This window comes from Hyperolius riggenbachi, chromosome 9 (genome assembly GCF_040937935.1).
Source record: "Hyperolius riggenbachi isolate aHypRig1 chromosome 9, aHypRig1.pri, whole genome shotgun sequence".
In the NCBI taxonomy this organism is placed as follows: Eukaryota; Metazoa; Chordata; class Amphibia; order Anura; family Hyperoliidae; genus Hyperolius; species Hyperolius riggenbachi.
The window spans coordinates 11,713,656-11,736,883 of record NC_090654.1 but is presented as its reverse complement, the minus strand read 5'-3'; the positions used below and the strand labels follow the sequence as shown (position 1 = coordinate 11,736,883).

Sequence of the window (23,228 nt, the reverse complement as noted above, 5' to 3'; positions counted from 1 at the left end):
CCGGCCATCCTGATGGATAGCGGGGACCTCTGTTGGGGGGATTCCTGTGTGTGCTGGCAGGCTGTAAAATACTTACTGAGCCTCCAGCGATGTTTGGCAGCCTCCCTCGCTAACCCCACGGGCTCCTAGCGGCTTCCAGGATCTGTGTACGAAAGCTGGAGTGTCACATGACCCGATGCAGGTCAGCTGACACTCCGGCTTCCATGCACTGGGGTAGCCGGAAAGCCTCTCGCAGCCCGCGGGGAGATAGAGGGAGACTGCAGAGCAAGAAACCGGCAAGCACATGTACCCCCGCCAATGCCGGATACTGGGGACTGTGCTGTATTGAGTTGAGTTATTACGTAATTCAGTAGAACAGCTTCAGCCCCCTTGTCCCGTAGAGCTGTTTATAATATAATAATATACTCACACTGTTGGAATGTATTCCCCGGGGAAGGCGTTGGTGGTATAACTGATCAGCAGACATGTCTTACCGACAGCTCTGGAAGAGACAAAGATAACAGTTCTTGAAACACTTTGATGGAAGAAACAAAGTTGTTGTTCAAAGCAAAGCAAAATTACATAATTTTTGGACTTTGGTATCCTATGCCAGACTGATTATATACATCAATTGCTGATAACTTTATTCCAAAGTGTCTGTGCAGTCACATGGCAGCTGGATATCTCCTCTCTTCGGCCTCTTGCACACTGCATGCATTTCAGATTCCGATTCCGCTTTTTAATCTGTTTTTACATCCGATTCCGATTTTTAATCTTAACTGCATGCTGCGTTTTTTGATCCGTTTTTCTGTTGAATGTATTCAAGGAAAATCGGAAACGGAATCGGAATCGGAATCGGAAAACGGATTTGCAGTGTGCAGGGAGCCTTCATTGGTTCTAAGAAAGACCAATGCCACACATCCTGCCATGCTTTATGGAAGGGGGTGTGTCCTGGACTGCCTGGGTGTTGGAACTTACCTGGCAGTCTGTGACTTGGAGAAGGACTGACTGTAGGTGTCACAAATGATGTGAGTATTTACGGAGTCCTCCCTTAACCAATGTTTTTTTTTTCTGTGACCCAGAAACAAATTCAGTGTGTAAAAGAATGCTGTTTAGATCAGAGCAGGTCTTCATGCACACTCACAATCAGATTGGTATTGTAATAAAACAGGTTTAGCTCAGCTGTAAAGAATTCTCACATACACGACGTTAGGGGAATCTGACTATGTATATAAGCATTGTAGAGTAATTCATTCTAAATTCTAAATAGCTATTTCTAAGGGTAAAATTAACCAAAATATCCAGGAAAGTTTAACACACAAATCACAGGAAAGTGTACTGATTCTAGCAATGTTTAATGAATACTGGCAAATGTGGGAGAAGAATTCTTTCCTTTTTCAGGAATTGTAGGAGTCAGTATATTAGTGTTTGGTATCTGCATATAGGGACATATCAGTGGATCTTGATTCAACTAAAATAAAGCTGGCAAATCTGAGTCAGTGGAGACGAGACGACACATATATTTTAGAAAACTGTCTCTCAGGCCTCGTTCACATCTAGGGCGTTTTGTGTTTTTGTTTTTTTCAAGCACCGGCGATTTAAAAAAATGCAATGCAATGAATCCTTATGGGAAACTTCATATCAGTGCATTTTGTCTGCTTTCCATTAAGCAAAGCGATGCCTGGTCCATTTTTAGGGCATTTTTGCTACATTGCAAGGTATAGGAAAAGCTCAAAACGCTAAAAAAAAAAAAACCCCGCTTTGTGCGGCCATTGCGTTTGTGCTTCTAAGAATAAATACATGGGGCTCGATTCACAAAGCGGTGCTAACCCAGTTAGAGACTTTAGGCATGATAACCATTGCACCACTCTGGTGAAAAGCCAGTTTAGGTGTGATAAGTTTAGGCATGATAAGTTTAGATAAGTTTAGATCGCTTGCAAAGTCCCGCACGCAAAGCAGCGCCATTAATCTTTATACGAAGTGCACCAGTCTTTGCTAGCGTAAAACTTTTGATCAGCTGTGCACTGCGGTGCTAACGCAGTTGGTGCATAAACTTATCATGCCTAAACTTATCACACCTAGGGCCTGATTCACAAAGCGGTGCTAACAGTTAGGGCTCGATTCACAAAGCGGTGCTAACCCAGTTAGCATGCCTAAAAGACTTTAGGCATGATAACCATTGCACCGTGCTGGTGAAAAGCCAGTTTAGGCGTGATAAGTTTAGGTGTGATAAGTTTAGGTGTGATAAGTTTAGGCATGCTAAGTTTAGATAAGTTTAGATCGCTTGCAAAGTCCCGCACGCAAAGCAGCGCCATTAAACTTTATACAAAGTGCACCAGTCTTTGCAAGCGTAAAACTTTTGATCAGCTGTGCACTGCGGTGCTAACGCAGTTGGTGCTTAAACTTATCGGGCTCGATTCACAAAGCGGTGCTAACAGTTAGCACCGTGGTGAAAAGCCCTTTATCATGCCTAAACTCAGTTTAGGCATGATAAGTTTAGGTGTGATAAGTTTAGGTGTGATAAGTTTAGGCATGATAAGTTTAGGTGTGATAAGTTTAGGCATGCTAAGTTTAAGCGCCAACTGCGTTAGCACCGCAGTGCACAGCTGATCAAAAGTTTTAATCTAGCAAAGACTGGTGCACTTTGTATAAAGTTTAATGGCGCTGCTTTGCGTGCGGGACTTTGCAAGCGATCTAAACGTATCTAAACTTAGCATGCCTAAACTTATCACACCTAAACTTATCACACCTAAACTTATCACGCCTCAACTGGCTTTTCACCAGCATGGTGCAATGGTTATCATGCCTAAAGTCTTTTAGGCATGCTAACTGGGTTAGCACCGCTTTGTGAATCGAGCCCCTCATGCCTAAACTTATCACACCTAAACTTATCATGCCTAAACTTATCACACCTAAACTTATCATGCCTAAACTTATCATGCCTAAACTGAGTTTAGGCATGATAAAGGGCTTTTCACCAGCGTGCTAACTGTTAGCACCGCTTTGTGAATCAAGCCCTTAGCACGCTGGTGAAAAGCCCTTTATCATGCCTAAACTCAGTTTAGGCATGATAAGTTTAGGTGTGATAAGTTTAGGTGTGATAAGTTTAGGCATAATAAGTTTAGGTGTGATAAGTTTAGGCATGATAAGTTTAAGCGCCAACTGCGTTAGCACCGCAGTGCACAGCTGATCAAAAGTTTTACGCTAGCAAAGTTTGGTGCACTTCGTATAAAGTTTAATGGCGCTGCTTTGCGTGCGGGACTTTGCAAGCGATCTAAACTTATCTAAACTTATCATGCCTAAACTTATCACACCTAAACTTATCATGCCTAAACTTATCACACCTAAACTGGCTTTTCACCAGCATGGTGCAATGGTTATCATGCCTAAAGTCTTTTAGGCGTGATAACTGGGTTATCACCGCTTTGTGAATCAAGCCCCTAAACTTATCACACCTAAACTTATCACGCCTAAACTTATCACGCCTAAACTGGCTTTTCACCAGCATGGTGCAATGGTTATCATGCCTAAAGTCTCTAACTGGGTTAGCACCGCTTTGTGAATCGAGCCCAAAGAGTTCACTTCCTGACTTTCGTCAGGAAGTGAAAAAACAAATCGCTCTGCAAAAGTGCTTTGAAAAGTGCTGTACACAAAATCTTATTCAAGTGTACACTAGCCAGCTGAATAACATTTGTCCTCAGTTTACCTGTGCAGAAAGCGAGGGGGGAGGGGGCCCCATCCAGAGTTTTGCAGGGGGCCCAATGATTTCTAGTTACGCCCCTGTGTGTTCCTTTTTTTTCTATCTCTGCCTGAAAGACTTAAATATCAGTTAGGTAAGTGGCTGACTCAGTCCTGACTCAGACAGGAAGTGACTACAGTGTGACCCTCACTGATAAGAAATTCCCCTTTTTACCTCTTTCTTGCTCTCAGGAACCATTTTCTGCTTGGAAAGTGTTTTATAGTTGGAATTTCTTATCAGTGAGAACCACACTGTAGTCACTTCCTGTCTGAGTCAGGACTGAGTCAGCCACTTACATACCTGATGTTTAACTCTTTCAGGCAGTGAAAGAAAAAAAGGAGCACAGCCTAGTTATTTGTGTGCTAGGCACTGTACATACACATGTCTATCTCATCATGTCACATGTCACTTCGGGTATCCTTTAAAAACACAAACACTGGTGCATATGGCAGGGGCCCTGAGCTCAGCACCAGGGCTCACCTGCACTCCCCCTATTGGTGTTTCATGGGGATTCGAGGGTTCATACTGGGCAGTGGTTGAGCTCAGGGCCCCTGCCATGTGCACCAGTGATTATGTTTTTAAATCTCTTTTTTTGCAGCTTCCAGTATGCAGTACCGGGTAAGTGGTTGGGGGGGGGGGGGTGAAGTGAGAGGTTTACCTGCATGTGGTGCCCCCTTCAAGTGACATAATCTTCCATTTTGTCCGACCAAACCTTCTCACCTGAATATTGCTAAACCTATGCAGCTCCTGCTAGATTTGGTATTGTAGATACAGGTGTATGCCATTGCACTGGATTGGATGACCGGCTGTGTGATAACCCTAATAAAATGGCGGATTGCTGGCTGAGAGTGTTTCTTGTGTGTTGTACTGTCCAAAAAGGACTGGACAGTGGACAATCCCAGAAGGTCATTTGCAGAAAGACTTTATTTTCCAGTAGACCTTACAAACACAGTTCCACTGTAAGGCCCCGTTCACACTGCACGCGTTTCCAGCCGCGTTTTGGAAACGCGTGCAGGTGGCCGACACGCACGACATCAGACAGTGCATAGAGTGCACTGTCTGATGTTCACACTGCATGCGTTCCGGACCTGTGCGGTCCGGGAATGCATGCTGCACGCATTTTTTGCCAAAATGCGTGGCTGTCCCATTCACTTTTCAGTAATGGGATCAGCCATGCAACGCATACAAACGCGGATGGCGTGCGTTCGTACGCATTGCGTTCCGCGTGCGTGGCCGTCCATGTTTGTAATGTGAACGAGGCCTAACCCCACTGGACAGACAAAACACACTTTTTTATCCATTTTTATTTTACAGTTGGCTATGTTGTTAATTTTTTACATTGTTTTCTACAATTGTTTAACACCCGATTTTAGCTTCTTAAATAAATCATATAAAACCATTTTAGGCTAATCACCCTGCTTTGGGTATACACATTTGAATCCACCTCTGAGGCCAAGTTCACATTATAAATCGCAAGCGCTGAGCAATTTATAGGGCTATTTTTGAAGCGCTTTTCCAATCACTTTTCTAAGTGCTTTTGTGCAGCGATGATTTTTTACCCTTCCAGACATCAGGAAGTGAACTCTTTGAACCGGAAATTAATAAATACAAAGGGCTTGATTTACAAAGCGGTGCTAACTGTTAGCACGCTTGTGAAAAGCCCTTTATCACGCCTAAACTCAGTTAGGTCGTGATAAAATCAACTCGCGCGTAAAGTCCCGCGCGCAAAACTTTGCACCATGCGACGTTAAGGTTGCACCCCATGCGACCTTATAGACGCATCGGGTGCGCCATTATCGTCGCGCCGAGCGCAAAGTTTTGCATGCGGGACTTTGCACGCGAGTTGATTTACAAAACTGTGCTAACCTAGTTAGCACCCTACTTAACACGCCCAAAGTCTTTAGGCGTGCTAACTAGGTTAGCACCGCTTTCTGAATCAAGCCCAATGTATTTATTCATGAAAGTGCTGGGGAAATCGCAATTCAAAGCGCTTCCTATACTTTCTATTGAACCGCAAACACTCAGGAAATGGTGCAGGAGCCGCGTTTGCGATTGGATACAAAGCTCATCGCTTATGTTAGAACACTCACATGAGCGACCATTGCACGAGCGCTTTTAAGGCAAGTTTTAAAATTGCCAGCGCAAAAAAAAGATTGAAATCACTCTTAGGGCTCGATTCACAAAGCGGTGCTAACCCAGTTAGAGACTTTAGGCATGATAACCATTGCACCACTCTGGTGAAAAGCCAGTTTAGGTGTGATAAGTTTAGGCATGATAAGTTTAGGTGTGATAAGTTTAGGCATGCTAAGTTTAGATAAGTTTAGATCGCTTGCAAAGTCCCGCATGCAAAGCAGCGCCATTATACTTTATACGAAGTACACCAGACTTTGCTAGCATAAAACTTTTGATCAGCTGTGCACTGCGGTGCTAACGCAGTTGGCGCTTAAACTTATCATGCCTAAACTTATCACACCTAAACTTATCATGCCTAAACTTATCACACCTAAACTTATCACACCTAAACTTATCATGCCTAAACTGAGTTTAGGCATGATAAAGAGCTTTTTACCAGGGTGCTAACTGTTAGCACCGCTTTGTGAATCAAGCCCTAGTGTGAACATGCCCTGAATGTTACTGTACAGATCATGGCCTCTATTCAATTTGGAAATGAACAGAGGCGCCAAAAGGATAAAAGTAGCTAAAATTTTGTTTAAAAAACGGGGGAGGCAGTGGTGGACTTACCCCCTCCAAGCAGACACAAAAACAGGTGGATATATCAACAAGCAAAGGTAATAATATATACGCTCCAAAGGGTCTTGGCAATGCGTTTTGCAGGTGTGGCCCCGCCTCATCAGGCAATAGGGGGTGGAGCATACAGCAACAAGTGTTGATGTCTCAGCCTAGCGCCCATTTTTTTTTTTGTTTAAATGTTTTAGCTACTTTTAGGTCTTGTTTCCACTGTTGCGGTGCGGAATCGCCTGGATTCCACCGCAGAAGAAATCGCATGCGGCTGCGTTTCCACATGCAGATTTAGCCGCGATTTCGCATGGCAAGGAGCCAGGCGAATTTAACCATGTCACTGCCTGAGTAAAGCTCCATAGCAAACCATGCGAAATCGCGGGGAAATCCGCATGACAAAGCCGCATGCGATTTCCCTATTAAATGCATTAGCGGCGATTCGCCCGCATTCCTCCCGCACGCGAAATCTGACGGCTCTGCCGTGCAGATTTCTGCCGCACCGAAAAACGCTCCCGCCGCCGCACAAGTGGAAACAGCCCCATCCACTTACATTGACTATGCGAATCCGCATGCAGTGCCCGCATGCGGATTCGCTATAGTGGAAACGCACCCTTAGGCTACTTTCACAGTGGGGTGTTGCGTTTTGATGCGACGTTAAAGTCGCAGCGCAAACTAACAACGCAACATCCCAAAATTGTCACAACGCAACTCTATGCCCCGTTATCGTTGCATACAGTAGAGCATACAGGCAAGGAAAAGTAGGCTTCTAAGTCATTATTGAGCATGTGCAAACAGTCCAACGCAGTTAATAACGTGTATAACGCACAGCATGCAGCACTTTCTAATAATGCTACACGTTGCACACAAACGCAACGTGTGCACTGTGAATGTCGCACAGACTTAGTATTGCTGTGCGTTAGTCTGCGTGGAATCATTTTATAACGTGTGACTTTAATGTCGCACTGTGAAAGAGGCCTTATCCTTTTGGCGTCTCTGTTTATTCCCACATTGTTCGAATCCACCCATGGTAGAGGGGTGACACCCCCTTGTTTCCAGATCTACAGAAAGCGACTTTTTATTCCTCAGTGGGGACAGGTCTAATCTCCCCACCTGCATCTAGAGCGGTTGCCTTAGTGGTTACCCATGTTTGTGAGTATAACTTTACATACTTGCCTCTCATCATTCACATCAATCCAGTACATACTGCACTATATTGGGCTCTCTGTGTTATCTCTCGTTTTCTCTTTGTCTATTCAATTGACTTTTTTCTTGAGTTTTCTCGCAGGAGATAAGCCTCTTGATCCTACAGAGGCTTCCCCTGTCCTCCTTTGCAGAACCCTCCACCACTAGGACTCCCCAGACAAAAGAAAATTAAAACAATTGTAGCCACTGCTGCATGCAGGTGCAGTATTGGCTTTCCCCTTCGGGCTCTGGCGGAAATAGCTGAGCCTGATCAGCTCTACTGCACAAGCGCAGACAGCTCACACCTGCGTAGTAGAGCGGACCCAATCAGATTCCGGCAGGGGAAAGCTGCTAGTGCACCTGCGCAGGGCTCCCGACAAGTGGCGACAAGAGATTCTTTGGAAAACAAAAGTTTGCTTTCTGAAAACACAGTCCCAGTGCTGGATCCCCTCTGGTGAGGACGGGGTGTGGAGTAGTGTGGCTGTAGAATATCAACAAGCTGGCACATCATTGCATTCTAGCGGATCTGGAGGTGTGGCTAGCTTACACGGGCAGTAAAGGGTTCATTTACATATTCAGCAGTGATGCATTGTGGGAGAGCTCATATACTCACTCCAACCTGAACAATCACAAATACCTTCTGTTTTAAAGAGACTCTGTAACAACATTTTCAGCCTTAGTTCTTCTATCCTATAAGTTCCTTTGCCTGTTCTAATGTGCTCTGGCTTACTGCAGCCTTTCCTAATTGCACAGTGGCTGTGTTATCTCTGTTATATGATCTAATCTGTTTTCTTCTGTCTGCTCTGTTGGCTAAGGCTGGAATGTGTGGAATGTGCAGGGCTGCTTGTGATTGGATAGAAGTGATACACACCCTCTGCAGGCCCCCTGCAGGCTCTGTATGACTCACACACTCTGTTTATGTGAGCCTATCACAAGCTGGTTAGTTTGTTTGTAAACACTGCCTAAAACTGTTAATTACAAGCCAGGATTGCAGCAGAGAGCGGCAGAAACAGCACAGAGGGGCACAGAAGAAAATAAGGAATAGAATGGTATGCTTTTTACTGTAAACATTTTAGAGTGCAGATTCTCTTTAAGAAGGCAAATTTCTACTGTAAAGGTAGCAGAGCCTGGAAAGGTTTTTTTTCAGTGATGATTAAGATGCAACATGTGAAAGTAGATTTGATTGAATTCAGAGAGCGCGGTCTCCATGGATTAGAGAAAATGAGATGAGATATTCTGGAAGAGAACCTGCTGCGGTTTATAGCTGGACTAGGACATTTGAAATTCCTGGAGAACTAACTGACGGGTTTGTAATATGGAGGCACAGACTTTTCTCATTTGCGGAAAGGTCACTGCTTGGTCAAGGCATTTGTTAGCAAGCTAACTTTTTTTAAAACTAAATGTCAAACTAATTACTCAGAATGAATGCAGATGAGATTCAGGATAATGTGCATTCAAGGGGCCTGATTCACAAAGCGGTGCTAACAGTTAGCACGCTGGTGAAAAGCCCTTTATCATGCCTAAACTCAGTTTAGGCATGATAAGTTTAGGTGTGATAAGTTTAGGTGTGATAAGTTTAGGCATGATAAGTTTAGGTGTGATAAGTTTAGGCATGCTAAGTTTAAGCGCCAACTGCGTTAGCACCGCAGTGCACAGCTGATCAAAAGTTTTACTCTAGCAAAGACTGGTGCACTTTGTATAAAGTTTAATGGCGCTGCTTTGCGTGCGGGACTTTGCAAGCGATCTAAACTTATCTAAACTTAGCATGCCAAAACTTATCACACCTAAACTTATCACACCTAAACTTATCACGCCTAAACTGGCTTTTCACCAGCATGGTGCAATGGTTATCATGCCTAAAGTCTTTTAGGCATGCTAACTGGGTTAGCACCGCTTTGTGAATCGAGCCCAAAGAGTTTCTGTCACCCAATAAAAGAATCCCATAAGTGCAGGTGAGTGCGCACAGCTGTAACGCTTACGCTGAAAAAGGTGTACGGAAATGTGGGCACCTGGTGAAGCCGTCAATAGTAAAATATCAGTAATATTACCAATATTCTATCAATGGCGTAACTATTCATGGGGATCCCCAGTCAAACTTTGATGCCCCTCCCCCCAATGTTCCCACCCTTTCCCTTGCCTATCCCTGGTGACCATCACAGCCCTGTGGGCCCATCTCAAAAGGGTCATAAAACAGGTGTGGCCATCGTGATCTTCACACTACGGATGGTCAGAAGGGCCATTTTCCGCCATTGCCAATGTTTGATTTCTGTTTTTCAGATTTTTCATTTTTCCGATTTTTCGTTTTTCTGATTTCTGATTTTCCCGAATTACAATTTTCCAATTTCCAAGGAGTATTTTGTTTGTCATTTTTTTTTGCATCAGAGAATACAAAAACATTTACAAAACAATCAGAAATCAGTAAATCGGAGATTGGAAAAAACGGAATCTTGTGTCTAAAATGACTGCGGTAATCTGAATTTATGGGGTAAAGTTCTGCATTCTTTGATTGGTCCAAAGCTTCTGAGTTCTGAGATTGGGCTAAACAAAACAAGTTGTGGTAAACTGGATTTCCATGGAATTTAGATTTCCGTTTTTCTGAATTTTGATTTCTGTTTTCTGAATTCCGAGCGGAATTTTCAAGTCCACAGGATCTGAATGAGAATCCCTACCCCCCAATCCCCACCCATAACAAGTGCAGCCACAAAAACCCCTGCTCTGAAGTATAGTCCCCTGTATCGGGGGGAAGGGAAGGTTAGTAGATGGGCCCCCCACAGCTCCGGGCCCCCCTGCTATTGCATGGACTGCTCCCCTCTAGTTACGCCCCTGTCTACTATTGGGTGCTGGCTGAAAGCTATAGTAGAATATCGATTATTTTACTTATATTCTACAATGACTTTACCCTCTTCTAATACTAACCAGGTAACTTGCCCTCTACTGATGCCTAACACTTCATTACCTACTTAAAACCTTAAAGAGACTCTGTAACAAAAATGTCATCCTGTTTTCTACCATCCGACAAGTTCCTAAACCTATTCTAATGTGCTCTGGCTTACTGCAGCACTTTCTACTATCACTGTCTCTGTAATAAATCAATGTATCTTTCCCCTGTCGGACTTGTCGCCCTGTGTCTGGAAGGCTGGCAACTCTTCAGTGCTGATCTGTTATGCACGCCCCCCTCCAGGCCCCTCTATGCACACTCCCGTGTGTGTGTTATTTACATAAGCCAGCAGCATCTCTGCTCTAGAGAAGAGAGCTGGATCAAAATCCTCCTCTGTTAGGCTGTGAAAGGAGCTGGCTGACACATACTGAGAAATTACAGACATGGGCAGAGCTGTCTGCAGGAAGAAACGATCAGCCTGTAACTCTTCAGTGGATGAGAGCTGCAGGGGGACAGAAGGTAAACACACAAATGATCTCTTGAGATTCAAAAGGAAGGGTGTATACAGCCTGCTTGTGTATGGATGTATTTTCTATGTGTGGACATACTGTACATCAACCTACTTCCTGTTTTGGTGGCCATTTTGTTTGTTTATAAACAAACTTTTAAAAACAGTTCTTGACTACTAACGCACTGGTATGTTTACTTTTGTGCGATTTTAACAATACAGATTCTCTTTAACCTGCTCACTACCTACTCCTAACACTACCCCTTTGCCTAGCCTAACACTAATACCCCTGTTTAATGCATTACGTTCTCCTGCCAATGATTTCTCTTGTTTCACCACTATTTATGTTACCAATCTGCTGCAATTTTTTGTCTTCCAACATCGTCCGGGGTTCGGCTTCATCCAGCGCTCAAGTTATACTGTAGGTGGCGTTATAGCCACAATCAAAATTGTGGTCCATGCGGTGCATAGAGATGCCAAAATTACCAATTATGGCCATAACACACAACGGGACATTGCCTGCTGCCACGGTGCTCGACTTAAGGGTAACCTGTAAGTACTAAAAAAAACGAGTTTAAGTTACCTGGGGCTTCCACTGGCCCCCTGCAGACGTCCTGTGCCAACGCCTGGAAAAAAAAGGAATCTTTGATCTCCCGCTGCCTCTCAGTTTAGTGTTCGGTGACTGAGCCTGTCACCGGCCACAGCCATCCTCGTTCTCGTCACTGGGAGAGTTCTGCGCAGGCGCAATACAAGTTTTTCTTTCTCCTGCCTCGAGCAGGGGTGCAGCTAAGGTTTTTGTGGCCCCAAGCGGACTGTAGCAAGAGGCCCTATCCTGCGGCGCGCTGAGCGCGCCGCGGCGAAAAATGGGTGTGGCTATCCCGCATAAGTGGGCGTGGCCATGACATGTGGGTGGAGCAGGAGGGCGGATTGGGGCGGGGCTGTTTGCGGGAAAAAAATGGATGTTGGGGTGATTGAGGCGCGCGTAGCGCGCCGAAAGATTGGCGCGGCCATGACATTGTATGGGCGAAGCTTAACCGTAGCACAGCAAATATAGCCAACTATGACCATTAAATAATAAATGCAGCAACAGTTACCCCAGACACCAGAAAATAAAAACGCAATTTGGGCCACATTTCAGCAGAAATCAAACGCAATTAGGGCACATTTTCAGCAGAAATCAAACGCAATTAGGGCACATTTTCAGCCGAAATCAAACGCAATTAGGGCACATTTTCAGCAGAAATCAAACGCAATTAGGGCAGAGTTCAGCAGAAATCAAACGCAATTAGGGCCACATTTTCAGCAGATATCAAACGCATTTAGGGCACAGTTCAGCAGAAATCAATCGCAATTAGGGCCACATTTTCAGCAGATATCAAACGCATTTAGGGCACAGTTCAGCAGAAATCAATCGCAATTAGGGCCACATTTTCAGCAGATATCAAACGCATTTAGGGCACAGTTCAGCAGAAATCAATCGCAATTAGGGCCACATTTTCAGCAGATATCAAACGCATTTAGGGCACAGTTCAGCAGAAATCAATCGCAATTAGGGCCACATTTTCAGCAGATATCAAACGCAATTAGGGCACAGTTCAGCAGAAATCAATCGCAATTAGGGCCACATTTTCAGCAGATATCAAACGCATTTAGGGCACAGTTCAGCAGAAATCAATCGCAATTAGGGCCACATTTTCAGCAGATATCAAACGCATTTAGGGCACAGTTCAGCAGAAATCAATCGCAATTAGGGCCACATTTTCAGCAGATATCAAACGCATTTAGGGCGCAGTTCAGCAGAAATCAATCGCAATTAGGGCCACATTTTCAGCAGATATCAAACGCATTTAGGGCGCAGTTCAGCAGAAATCAATCGCAATTAGGGCCACATTTTCAGCAGATATCAAACGCATTTAGGGCGCAGTTCAGCAGAAATCAATCGCAATTAGGGCCACATTTTCAGCAGATATCAAACGCATTTAGGGCACAGTTCAGCAGAAATCAATCGCAATTAGGGCCACATTTTCAGCAGATATCAAACGCATTTAGGGCACAGTTCAGCAGAAATCAATCGCAATTAGGGCCACATTTTCAGCAGATATCAAACGCATTTAGGGCACAGTTCAGCAGAAATCAATCGCAATTAGGGCCACATTTTCAGCAGATATCAAACGCATTTAGGGCACAGTTCAGCAGAAATCAATCGCAATTAGGGCCACATTTTCAGCAGATATCAAACGCATTTAGGGCACAGTTCAGCAGAAATCAATCGCAATTAGGGCCACATTTTCAGCAGATATCAAACGCATTTAGGGCACAGTTCAGCAGAAATCAATCGCAATTAGGGCCACATCAGCAAATTCGCAATTAGGGCTGCGGCTGCAAAAAGAAAAGAATTTACTCACCTGGCAGGCTGGCACTGGCAGAAGTCTTCTCTCCCTGGTCTCCTCTCCCGGCCGGCTTCTCAGGCGCGCAGTTCCCACGGAGCTCCCTCCCTGGCTTCCTCCTCCAATCTCCCGCGCTGATTCATGCAGGGCTACGGGTCGGGAAGATGGCCACCCGAAGCCCTGTACTGGAGACATAGTCTCCAGAGCAGGGCTTCGGCGGCGGCCATCTTCCTGTAGCCCTGCTCTGCTCTGCCAGCCCGGCGGGGCTGCGGGGAAAAAGTGACGTCACGCCGACGTCACGGAGCCGCCGAGGCCCCTAAGATTGTGAGGCCCCAAGCGACCGCTTGGTTCGCTTTATGCCTCGCGGCGCCCCTGGCCTCGAGTACCATGGAGCGAGGGCGCCCGCAGCCAGGGCCTCACAGATGGAGTGGCTGGTGACAGGCTTAGTCACCGAAACCGTGCTGCAGCGCAGGAACGGAGGATTATTCTGTCCCGGCGGGGGCACAGGGTGGCTGCAGGGGGCCTGTAGAAGCCCCAGGTAAATTAAACTCTTTTCTTTTTTTTAAATACTTACAGTTTCTTTTAAACCTGGTACACACTTTCAAATATGATTGGACAATCACTGACCAATTTTACCCGTTCCTTGTAGCATGAGAGTCAGCAGATATTGAATAGTATGAACAGATTGTGTAGATATACCCTCCTATTACTTGGAGGTGGTAAAACTGATCAGTGTTTGGCCAAGTATAATTGAAAGTATACCAGGCTTAAGGTAATGTGATACTTGTATGCCACATATTATCCCACCTCAGTGGCAAATGGAAAGACTTTCTCATTTCATTGTGACATTATGCGTATAAGAATTAAGGGTGCATATACACATCCAATTTTGATTGGCCAATTTACCACTTTACCATGTAATATGAGGGCCAACAGATTTTGATTACTACGGACAGAATCAATAGGTAAACTCTCATACTACAAGGAGGTGATAAAATTGGTCAGTGACTGACCAATCAAAATTGCATGTATGTATGTTAGGTTTAGGCTGGAATCCCACTAGCAGGGTAGTGTGGTGTCGATACTGCAATGCAATGTCACATGGGAAACTATCATGGGACACTCATAAGATGGTCCAGAGATAATGAAAGTCATAATCACTGAATGCGATGCTGATCTATCATTGACATCCAGCATTAGTGTGAATGCCAACATTAACCACTTGAGGACCGTAGGCTTAAATCTTAATATAATTCCCATTTATTGATCTAAGTCTCCCGCAGAAAAACCGACGGCCTCTTGTCAGAGGCCGCGGTCTTTCTGCAGAAAAAAAAAAGTTCCCCGTCTTCCTAATTCTTCCTGGAAGCGAGATCATTCGCTTCCAGGACTTTTTGACTGTGGCCATCTTGTGGCCAAATAGTAAAACTACACCCACACACATTGTTTATTAAATAAATACATTAAGTTACATTTAAAATTAGCTGTTTACCTCCCACACCAAAAATTACCCAAATAAAATTTTTAATAAAAAAAAATAAAAATAAAAACAAATACAATTAAAAAAAACATAAATAGTTACCTAAGGGTCTGAAATTTTTGAATATGCATGTCAAGAGAGTATATTACTATAATTGTTTTAAATTATAAGCTTGTAAATAGTGATGGACTCAAATTGAAAAAATGCACCTTTATTTCCAAATAAAATGTCGGCGCCATAAATTGTGATAGGGACATAATTTAAATGGTGTATATAACCAGAACAAATGGGCACATAAAATACATAGGTTTTAATTACGGTAGCATGTGTTAATTTCCAACTATAATTTTGGGATGCATTAAAAGGGAAATAAAAACTCGAGATGCTAGCATAATATTGCCCCTGTTTAACTCTCTAGTAAGGCCACATCTGGAATATGGAATTCAGTTCTGGGCACCACATTACAAAAAAGATATTGCAGTTTTAGAGCAAGTGCAGAGACGAGCAACAAAATTGATGCGTGGGATGGAAGGTCTCACTTATCGAGAAAGGTTAGCTAAACTGGGTTTATTTAGTCTAGAGAAAAGACGCCTTAGAGGGGATCTAATTAACATGTATAAATACATCAGAGGGCAATATAATACCTTGGCGGATGAGCTTTTTGTCCCTAGGCCTTCTCAAAGGACTAGAGGACATGATCTGCGCATGGAGGAAAAATGTTTTAGCCATTTATTTAGGAAAGGGTTCTTTACAGTAAGAGTGATTAAGATGTGGAATGCATTGCCACAGGAAGTCGTTATGGCAAACTCTATACCTGCATTTAAAGGGGGCTTAGATGCTTTCCTTGCGTTGAAAGACATCCATGGCTACAATTACTAGGTAATGCCTAATGATGTTGATCCAGGGATTTTATCTGATTGCCATCTGGAGTCGGGAAGGAATTTTTCCCTTTAGGGGCTAATTGGACCATGCCTTGTAAGGGTTTTTTCGCCTTCCTCTGGATCAGCAGGGATATGTGAGGGAGCAGGCTGGAGTTGTACTTTGTACTGGTTGAACTCGATGGACGTATGTCTTTTTTCAACCAAAATAACTATGTAACTATGTAACTATAATGGCCAAAAACTGAGAAATAACGAATTGTTTCCATTTCTTTCTTAATCTTTCTGTTAAAATGGATTTAGAATAAAATAATTCTTAGCAAAATGTACCACCCAAAGAAAGCCTAAATGGAGGCGGAAAAAACAAGATGTAGATCATTTCAGTGTGATAAGTAGTGATAAAGTTATTGGTGAATGAATGGGAGGAGAAAGTTGCTCAGATGCATAAAGTGTACAACACTGTAGGCTGAAGTGGTTAACCTGCATCAGAAACGCTTCTTATAACTGTTTATTATTATTTAGTGACTGCATCTTCAGTAGCGCTGTATGAAGCCCCGCCCTTCCAGTGATATTTAGCCTAGGCAATGATGTCACACAGCCTTCTGTCCCAGAGCACTCTGGGAGATTGTGTGATATTCTTGCTCACTTCATAGAGATAAAAAAAAACACAATAATTCACCTTACCAGCAGTAAAAATGTCACCACCATGTGATAAATGTCAGAATGTAAATCAGGGAGAGGAAAGATTTTACAATGGGCAAACACTGACTAAATTATTTACAAATGAATATTGTAAAAAAAAAATAAAAAAAAAAATAGGCAAGTTTATTTATTAAAGCGGACCTGAATTCAGAACGCCCTCTCTACTCTAAAAGATAAGCAACAGCATAATAACCTTTACAGAAAAACACTTCTTAGTTCCAGCTGATGCAAATAATAATAAATCTGCAGTGTGTCTCCTTCCTGCTTTTATGGAAGCAGACATAGGGTTAACATCCTGTGTTTAAAGAGAATCTGTACTCTAAAATTCTTACAATAAAAAACATACCATTCTATTCATTATGTTCTCCTGGGCCCCTCTGTGCTGTTTCTGCCTCTCCCTGCTGCAATCCTGGCTTGTAATTGCCAGCTTTAGGCAGTGTTTACAAACAAAAGACATGGCTGCTAACCAGAGTGTGATAGGCTGAGAGGAGAGCTTGGAGAGGATGTGTAAAGCTTCTGCCGATCACAAGCAGTGCTGCACATTCCACACATTCCAGCCTGAGCCCGAGAGAGCCGACAGAGGAAAGAAGATAAGATTTATTACATAGACAGTGCAACTAGGAAAGGCTGCAGTAAGCCAGAGCACATTAGAACAGGTATAGGAACTTATAGGATAGAAGAAATAAGGCTAAAAATGTTGTTACAGAGTCTCTTTAAAAGTAAGCTGCTCTGTAGAAGTAGTCAGCTGACACAGCTGAGAGATCAAATTACACTTGTGATTAGACACAGATAGGGAGGAATTAAACAGGCTAAATTCTCAGTGTTTTCCTTCTGTCCTGTGCAAAGAGTTCAGCTCCACTTTAAAGAGAACCTGAACTGAAAATTAAAAGTCAAAATAAACATGCACAGGTCATACTTATCTCCCATGTAGTCTACTTCTCAATCTTTTTCTCCTCTCCCACTACCTGTTTGTCCACTGTGATCAAGGGAATTCTCCGTCCTCCATTTTGAAAATGGCAATTATCCCATAACCGCTTCCTGGTCAGCACACTGTTAAACTGTAACATCGGCCACTTGAGCCATAGGGAAACATGGACATTACCTGCCACATCAGTTGTCCTCTCAGCTATAACTGACAGCAACTGATATATAACTGACAGCAACTGATCTATTTCAGTTCTGACAAAATGTTGTCAGAACTGGAAGGGATCATTGTCAGAAGAAAATGGTGAGCTTCTGAGAGGAACTGATGACAAGGTAACTATGCAATGTTCATTTGAAGTTACCTCATGTATTTATTTTAAATAATTTTACACAGTACAGGTTCCCTTTAAGGTATATTATTCTGTACAGTTCCTCTTGAAGACATTACTCTGCAAAAATTGATGAAACTTCTACAGAAAAGGTTATTTTTCTTTGGAAGGCCATAGAGCCGAGCACTGTGATAACAGCGCAGGAGATTTGGGTGCAGCCGGCGCCACCACAGGCCGTAATAGGAATTACGACTATAGCGGCGCACAGTAAGTAACTTTGGTGCCGTTAGAAGACAGAGCTGAAGTTACTTTTAAAACACTGTAATTCGGCCGCTAGCAATAGCTGGAAGCCGTATTACATCATTTCCCACCGTCCACGTGGACCTGGAGGGGGAATAGTAATTACCACGGCCGGGACTTGTGCAGGAGCAGGATAAGCCATATACCGGCTGTATCCTGCGCCCAAGTCTTCCAGCGGCGATTTCATATGTATGCCAGAGAGCAGCACAGCCATTTAGAATGAAGATAAGACCAGCATGGTGGCTAAGAGTGCGCACACACATCCAATTTTGATTAGCGAATGATTGGCAGTGCTGCTTGCAAATTTTTGATCAAAAATGGCATTTTCTATTTAGAGAACATTTTTATACACATACTTGTATTTTTGCAATATGGTGAAAATTCTTAAAAACATTTAAAAATTTTTTATTTTACTGCGAAAAGTCTAAAAATCTTTATTTTTTACAGTAAAAATGCAAAATTTGGCATGAAAATTCGCTAAAAATTGCTAAAATCACAAGCTTATTACAAAAATGATTTCAATGGCATTTTTGCTCGAAAGTTGAATATAACATTAATTTTACGAAAATGTATGCAAAAATAATATCGGCATTTTGCTCATCACTGAGGATTGGCCAATTTTACAACCTTTACCTACACAATCTGCCCATAGTATTCACAATCGGTTGGCCATCAGCTATGAGCAAAAATGCTGATATTCTTTTCGCATTAATTTCTGTGAAAATCATGTAAAATTCGACTTTCAAGCGAAAATGCCATCAAAAATAATTCTATAATAAGTTTGTAATTTATTGCATTTTTCGCTGTAAAAACTATCGTTCATGTTTTTAGTGAATTTTTGCATTAGAAAGAAAAGTTTGTTTTCTTTGGTCCTATTGTGAAAAAAACATTGTAATTTTGTAATTATTTTCTCAGAATTGGAAATAGCATTTTCGATGTGAAAATGGCTTTGACGAAAATCCCCAAGCAGCACTGTTGGTCATCATGCTACAAGGACCGTCCCCAGATCAGATTAAATAAGGCCTGCTCAGAGATAAGATGTGGCGGTTGGTCTCACATGGCGTCCAACACGCAGGCAAACAAACGGAGGATTAAATCTTTGGAGATTAGTTATAAATATTTCCTCCCCTTGATAATGATGAGATGCTCCTCATGTTCCCGTCATTTACAAGATCTGAATGTGCTTTAGGAAATTGTATTATACGGTAATTCTTCCTGAGATGCGGCCAGCAGAATAAAACGATATCCCTGGGAAATAGCCGAATTTATGAGGCTTGCGAATGGCCCAGGTTCCTACAGGGGTTTTCTGTTCATATCACACAATATTATAAATCCTCAGCTGAGTTCCTGGTAGTTACAGAGGAGCTAAACTGAAAGGTCACATAGTCAGTTCCCTCTCAGTGCCGTGCATTGCTACTTTATAGCCATAGTCCACCATCCCCATTTTTATTGCTATTAAAGGTGAATTGGGCACTGGCCATTTCTTATAGTTACATAGATAGTTTGGCTTTATAAAAAAATGTATCCGTCCATCAAGGTCAGCCAGGAAAAAAAAAGGCTGTCCTGAACCCACACATATCCCACTTAGTGATGGTCATAGGAGAAATTATGGAGAAGCATGTGATCAGTCTGGTCAGGTGATAGATATGTAAGTCACTGATTAGTGATGGTCATGTCTAGGAGAAGTCATGGAGAAGCATGTGATCAGTCTGGTCAGGTGATAGATATGTAAGTCTCTGATTAGTGATGGTCATGTCCAGGGAAGTCATGGAGAAGCATGTGATCAGTTTGGTCAGGTGATAGATATGCAAGTCTCTGATTAGTGATAGTCATGTCTAGGAGAAGCATGTGGTCAGTCTGGTCAGGTGATAGATATGTAAGTCTCTGATTAGTGATGGTCGTGTCTAGGAAAAGTAATGGAGAAGCATGTGGTCAGTCTGGTCAGTGATAGATATGTAAGTCTCTGATTAGTGATGGCAGTGTCTAGTAGAGATGCCCCGAACGGTTCCCGGCGAACTTCGGTGGTTCGCGTTCGCCTGTCAAAGGCGAACTTTCCCTGGCTTCAGCATGTAGTGTTGGTGGTACAGTGGCACTGTACTACATGCTGAAGCCAGCCTAGCATGTACCATTTATGCTCAATCCATTTATGCTCAAAAATACAACTCCGCGGAAAGCGGTGACCATCCCTACTAGAGAGAGAGAGAGAGAGAGAGAGAGAGAGAAAAAGAGAGAGATGAATCTACATGGCTATCTGGGGTTCTCTTTGGACAACTGTTGAACACAAAAGGCAAGGCCATGCCTGGCTACATATCCTTAAGCAGTGGCTGGATGGTGTAATGGTTAAGAGCTCTGCCTCTGACACAGGAGACCAGGGTTTGAATCTCGGCTCTGTCTGCTCAGTAAGCCAGCAGCTATTCAGTAGGAGACCTTAGGCAAGTCTCCCTAACACTGCTACTGCCTATAGAGTGTGCCCAAGTGGCTGTGGCTCTGGCGCTTTGAGTCCGCCAGGAGAAAAGTGCGATATAAATGTTATTTGTCTTGTCTAATTTTTCTCTTGACAACTGTTGAACACAAAAGGCAAGGCCATGCCTGGCTACATATCCTTAAAGGAATACTTAAGTCAAAATAAAAAAAATATTTTTACTCACCTGGGGCATCCCTCAGCCCCCTGAAGCTGTATGGTGCCCTCGCAGCCCCGCTACGATCCTCCTGTTCCCGCCGGCGGCTACTTCCGCTTCGGCGACAGCCGCCAACAGGCTGGGAACGCGAGTGATTCTCCGCGTTCCCAGCCGCTATAACACCCTATATGCTGCTATAGCGTATATGTTATACGCTATAGCAGCATAGAGGGTGATATAGCCAGGTAGATTCATATCTCTCTCTCTCTCTCTCTCTCTCTCTCTCTCTCTCTCTCTCTCTCTCTCTCTCGTAGGGATGGTCACCGCTTTCCGCGGAATTGTATTTTTGAGCATAAATGGATTGAGCATAAATGGTACATGCTAGGCTGGCTTCAGCATGTAGTACAGTGCCACATCACTAATGTCTAGGAGAAGTCATGGAGAAGTATGTGATCAGTCTGGTCAGGTGATAGATATGTAAGTCTCTGATTAGTGATGTTCATGTCTAGGAGAAGTCATAGAGAAGCATGTGGTCAGTCTGGTCAGGTGATAGATATGCAAGTCTCTGATTAGTGATGGTTGTGTCTAGGAGAAGTCATGGAGAAGCATGTGATCAGTCTGGTCAGGTGATAGATATGTAAGTCTCTGATTAGTGATGGTCGTGTCTTGGACAAGTCATGGAGAAGCATGTGATCAGTCTGGTCAGATAGATAGGCAAGTCTCTGATTTTGCTAGTCATGATGGGCCAGTTAGCCTTAAAAGTTTATTTTATGGGTGGTTCTTTTTAGTAGTAATTTATAAATTAATAAGGTAAAAAATATATGCAATTTTATTCATAATGTTATTTCCACTACAGTTCCTCTTTAAAGAGAGTCTGAAGCGAGAATAAATCTCGCTTCAGACCTCATAGTTAGCAGGGGCACGTGTGCCCCTGCTAAAACGCCGCTATCCCACGGCTTAACGGGGGTCCCTTCACCCCCAAATCCCCTCCGTACAGCGGGGGAGCGCTTCCGCATTGGGGCAGGGCTAACTGCCGCAGCCCTGCCCCATGCGCGTCTGTCAGACGCGTACCTCCGCCTCTCCCCAGCCCCTCTTAGTCTTCCTCCACTGAGAGGGGCGGGCGAGAGGCGGCGATGCGCGTCTGATTGACGCGACTAGAGGCAGGGCTGCAGCCGTTAGCCCTGCCTCCAGGAAGACAAGATTTACGACCAACTCTACGACCAAGGTATGCGGGGGTGGGTTTGTGTGTGAAGGAACCCCCGTTTAGCGGCACGATAGCAGCGGTTTAGCAGGGGCACACATGCCCCTGCTAACTATGAGCTCTGAAGCGAGATTTATTCTCGCTTCAGAGTCTCTTTAAGACAAGCGAAAAGAAAATGGTAGTATGCGGAGAAGATGTCCAGAGCAATCATTTAGGTTTCAGATGTTATTCAAAATAAATTTTTGGGCAATAAACTTTACTGTACCTGGGAATGTGCACGTTTAGTGGTAACACACTGCATGCCGTGCGTTACCGTACCGCAATGCTACCGCCGCACTGTGAACGCTGCATAAGTGATGCATTGCAGCACTGTACACTGCGTTACAAAGCAGCGGTTACACTGCACCACACCACTGTGAACGGGACCTCAAAGAGCCTTTTATCTGGAATCTGAGGGGCTGAGATTTGAGCACACTTAAAGGATAACTGTAGTGAGAGGGATATGGAGGCTGCCATATTTATTTCCTTTTAACCAGTTCACCTCCAAGGGTTTTTACCCTGACGGACCAGAGCAATTTTCACCAGTCAGTGTGTAATGGATTGCGGAGACGCCGCCGCACTGTCTGGCAGCGGGGCGGCTGTCTCCGCGTTCAGACCGGCGGTTTCCGCACAGCAGCATGCGTCTGGTTTGTCTGAGCCTTCTAGTGCACACAGATGGAGAGCTACGCGCGCGCGCTGGGAGGCAGGACCTTTATGCCAGTAGGAGAGGGATCAGCTGATCAGGTCGATCAGCTGATCCCAGCGCAGTTAGTGATTGGCTGAGCGGCGCTGGGTGGCACTGAGGAGCGCTACACTATACTGTATATAGATCTTGCTAGTCATTCTCAGGTTGTCTGCCGTTGCGAATACTTACGTGTGAGCACTCAAACCTCAGTCACATCCCACAGTGTGTTAGAACCAGGTGGACCTGGGAATTCACACTTAGCCAGATTACGCTTGTGTTATACTTTAGACCAGTTCCGGGGTGTTGAGACCAAGGACCTTACACCCAAGCTTAGGGCTACTGTGTCATTACTGTGTTATCCTGTAGACCAGTTCCGGGGTGTTGAGACCAAGGACCTCACACCCAAGCTTAGGATTACTGTGTCATTGCTGTGTTATACTTTAGACCAGTTCCGGGGTGTTGAGACCAAGGACCTCACACCCAAGCTTAGGATTACTGTGTCATTGCTGTGTTATACTTTAGACCAGTTCCGGGGTGTTGAGACCAAGGACCTCACACCCAAGTTTAGGATTACTGTGTCATTGCTTTGTTATACTTTAGACTAGTTCCTGGGTGTCGAGACCAAAGACCTCACACCTCAGACTAGGACTCTGCTCTATTTCT

At 43.9% G+C, this 23,228-nt stretch overlaps 1 protein-coding gene across 1 annotated transcript in view; it reads right to left on the bottom strand.

The window, feature by feature from the left end:
- The window catches only part of RAC2 (Rac family small GTPase 2), a 132,073-nt gene that overhangs the window by 73,350 nt on the left and 35,495 nt on the right, over positions 1–23,228 (bottom strand). Inside the window, exon 2 of the mRNA XM_068255024.1 lies at positions 410–481. Coding sequence (XP_068111125.1) covers positions 410–481 — 72 coding nt within the window. The remainder of the gene's footprint in view (positions 1–409; positions 482–23,228) is intronic.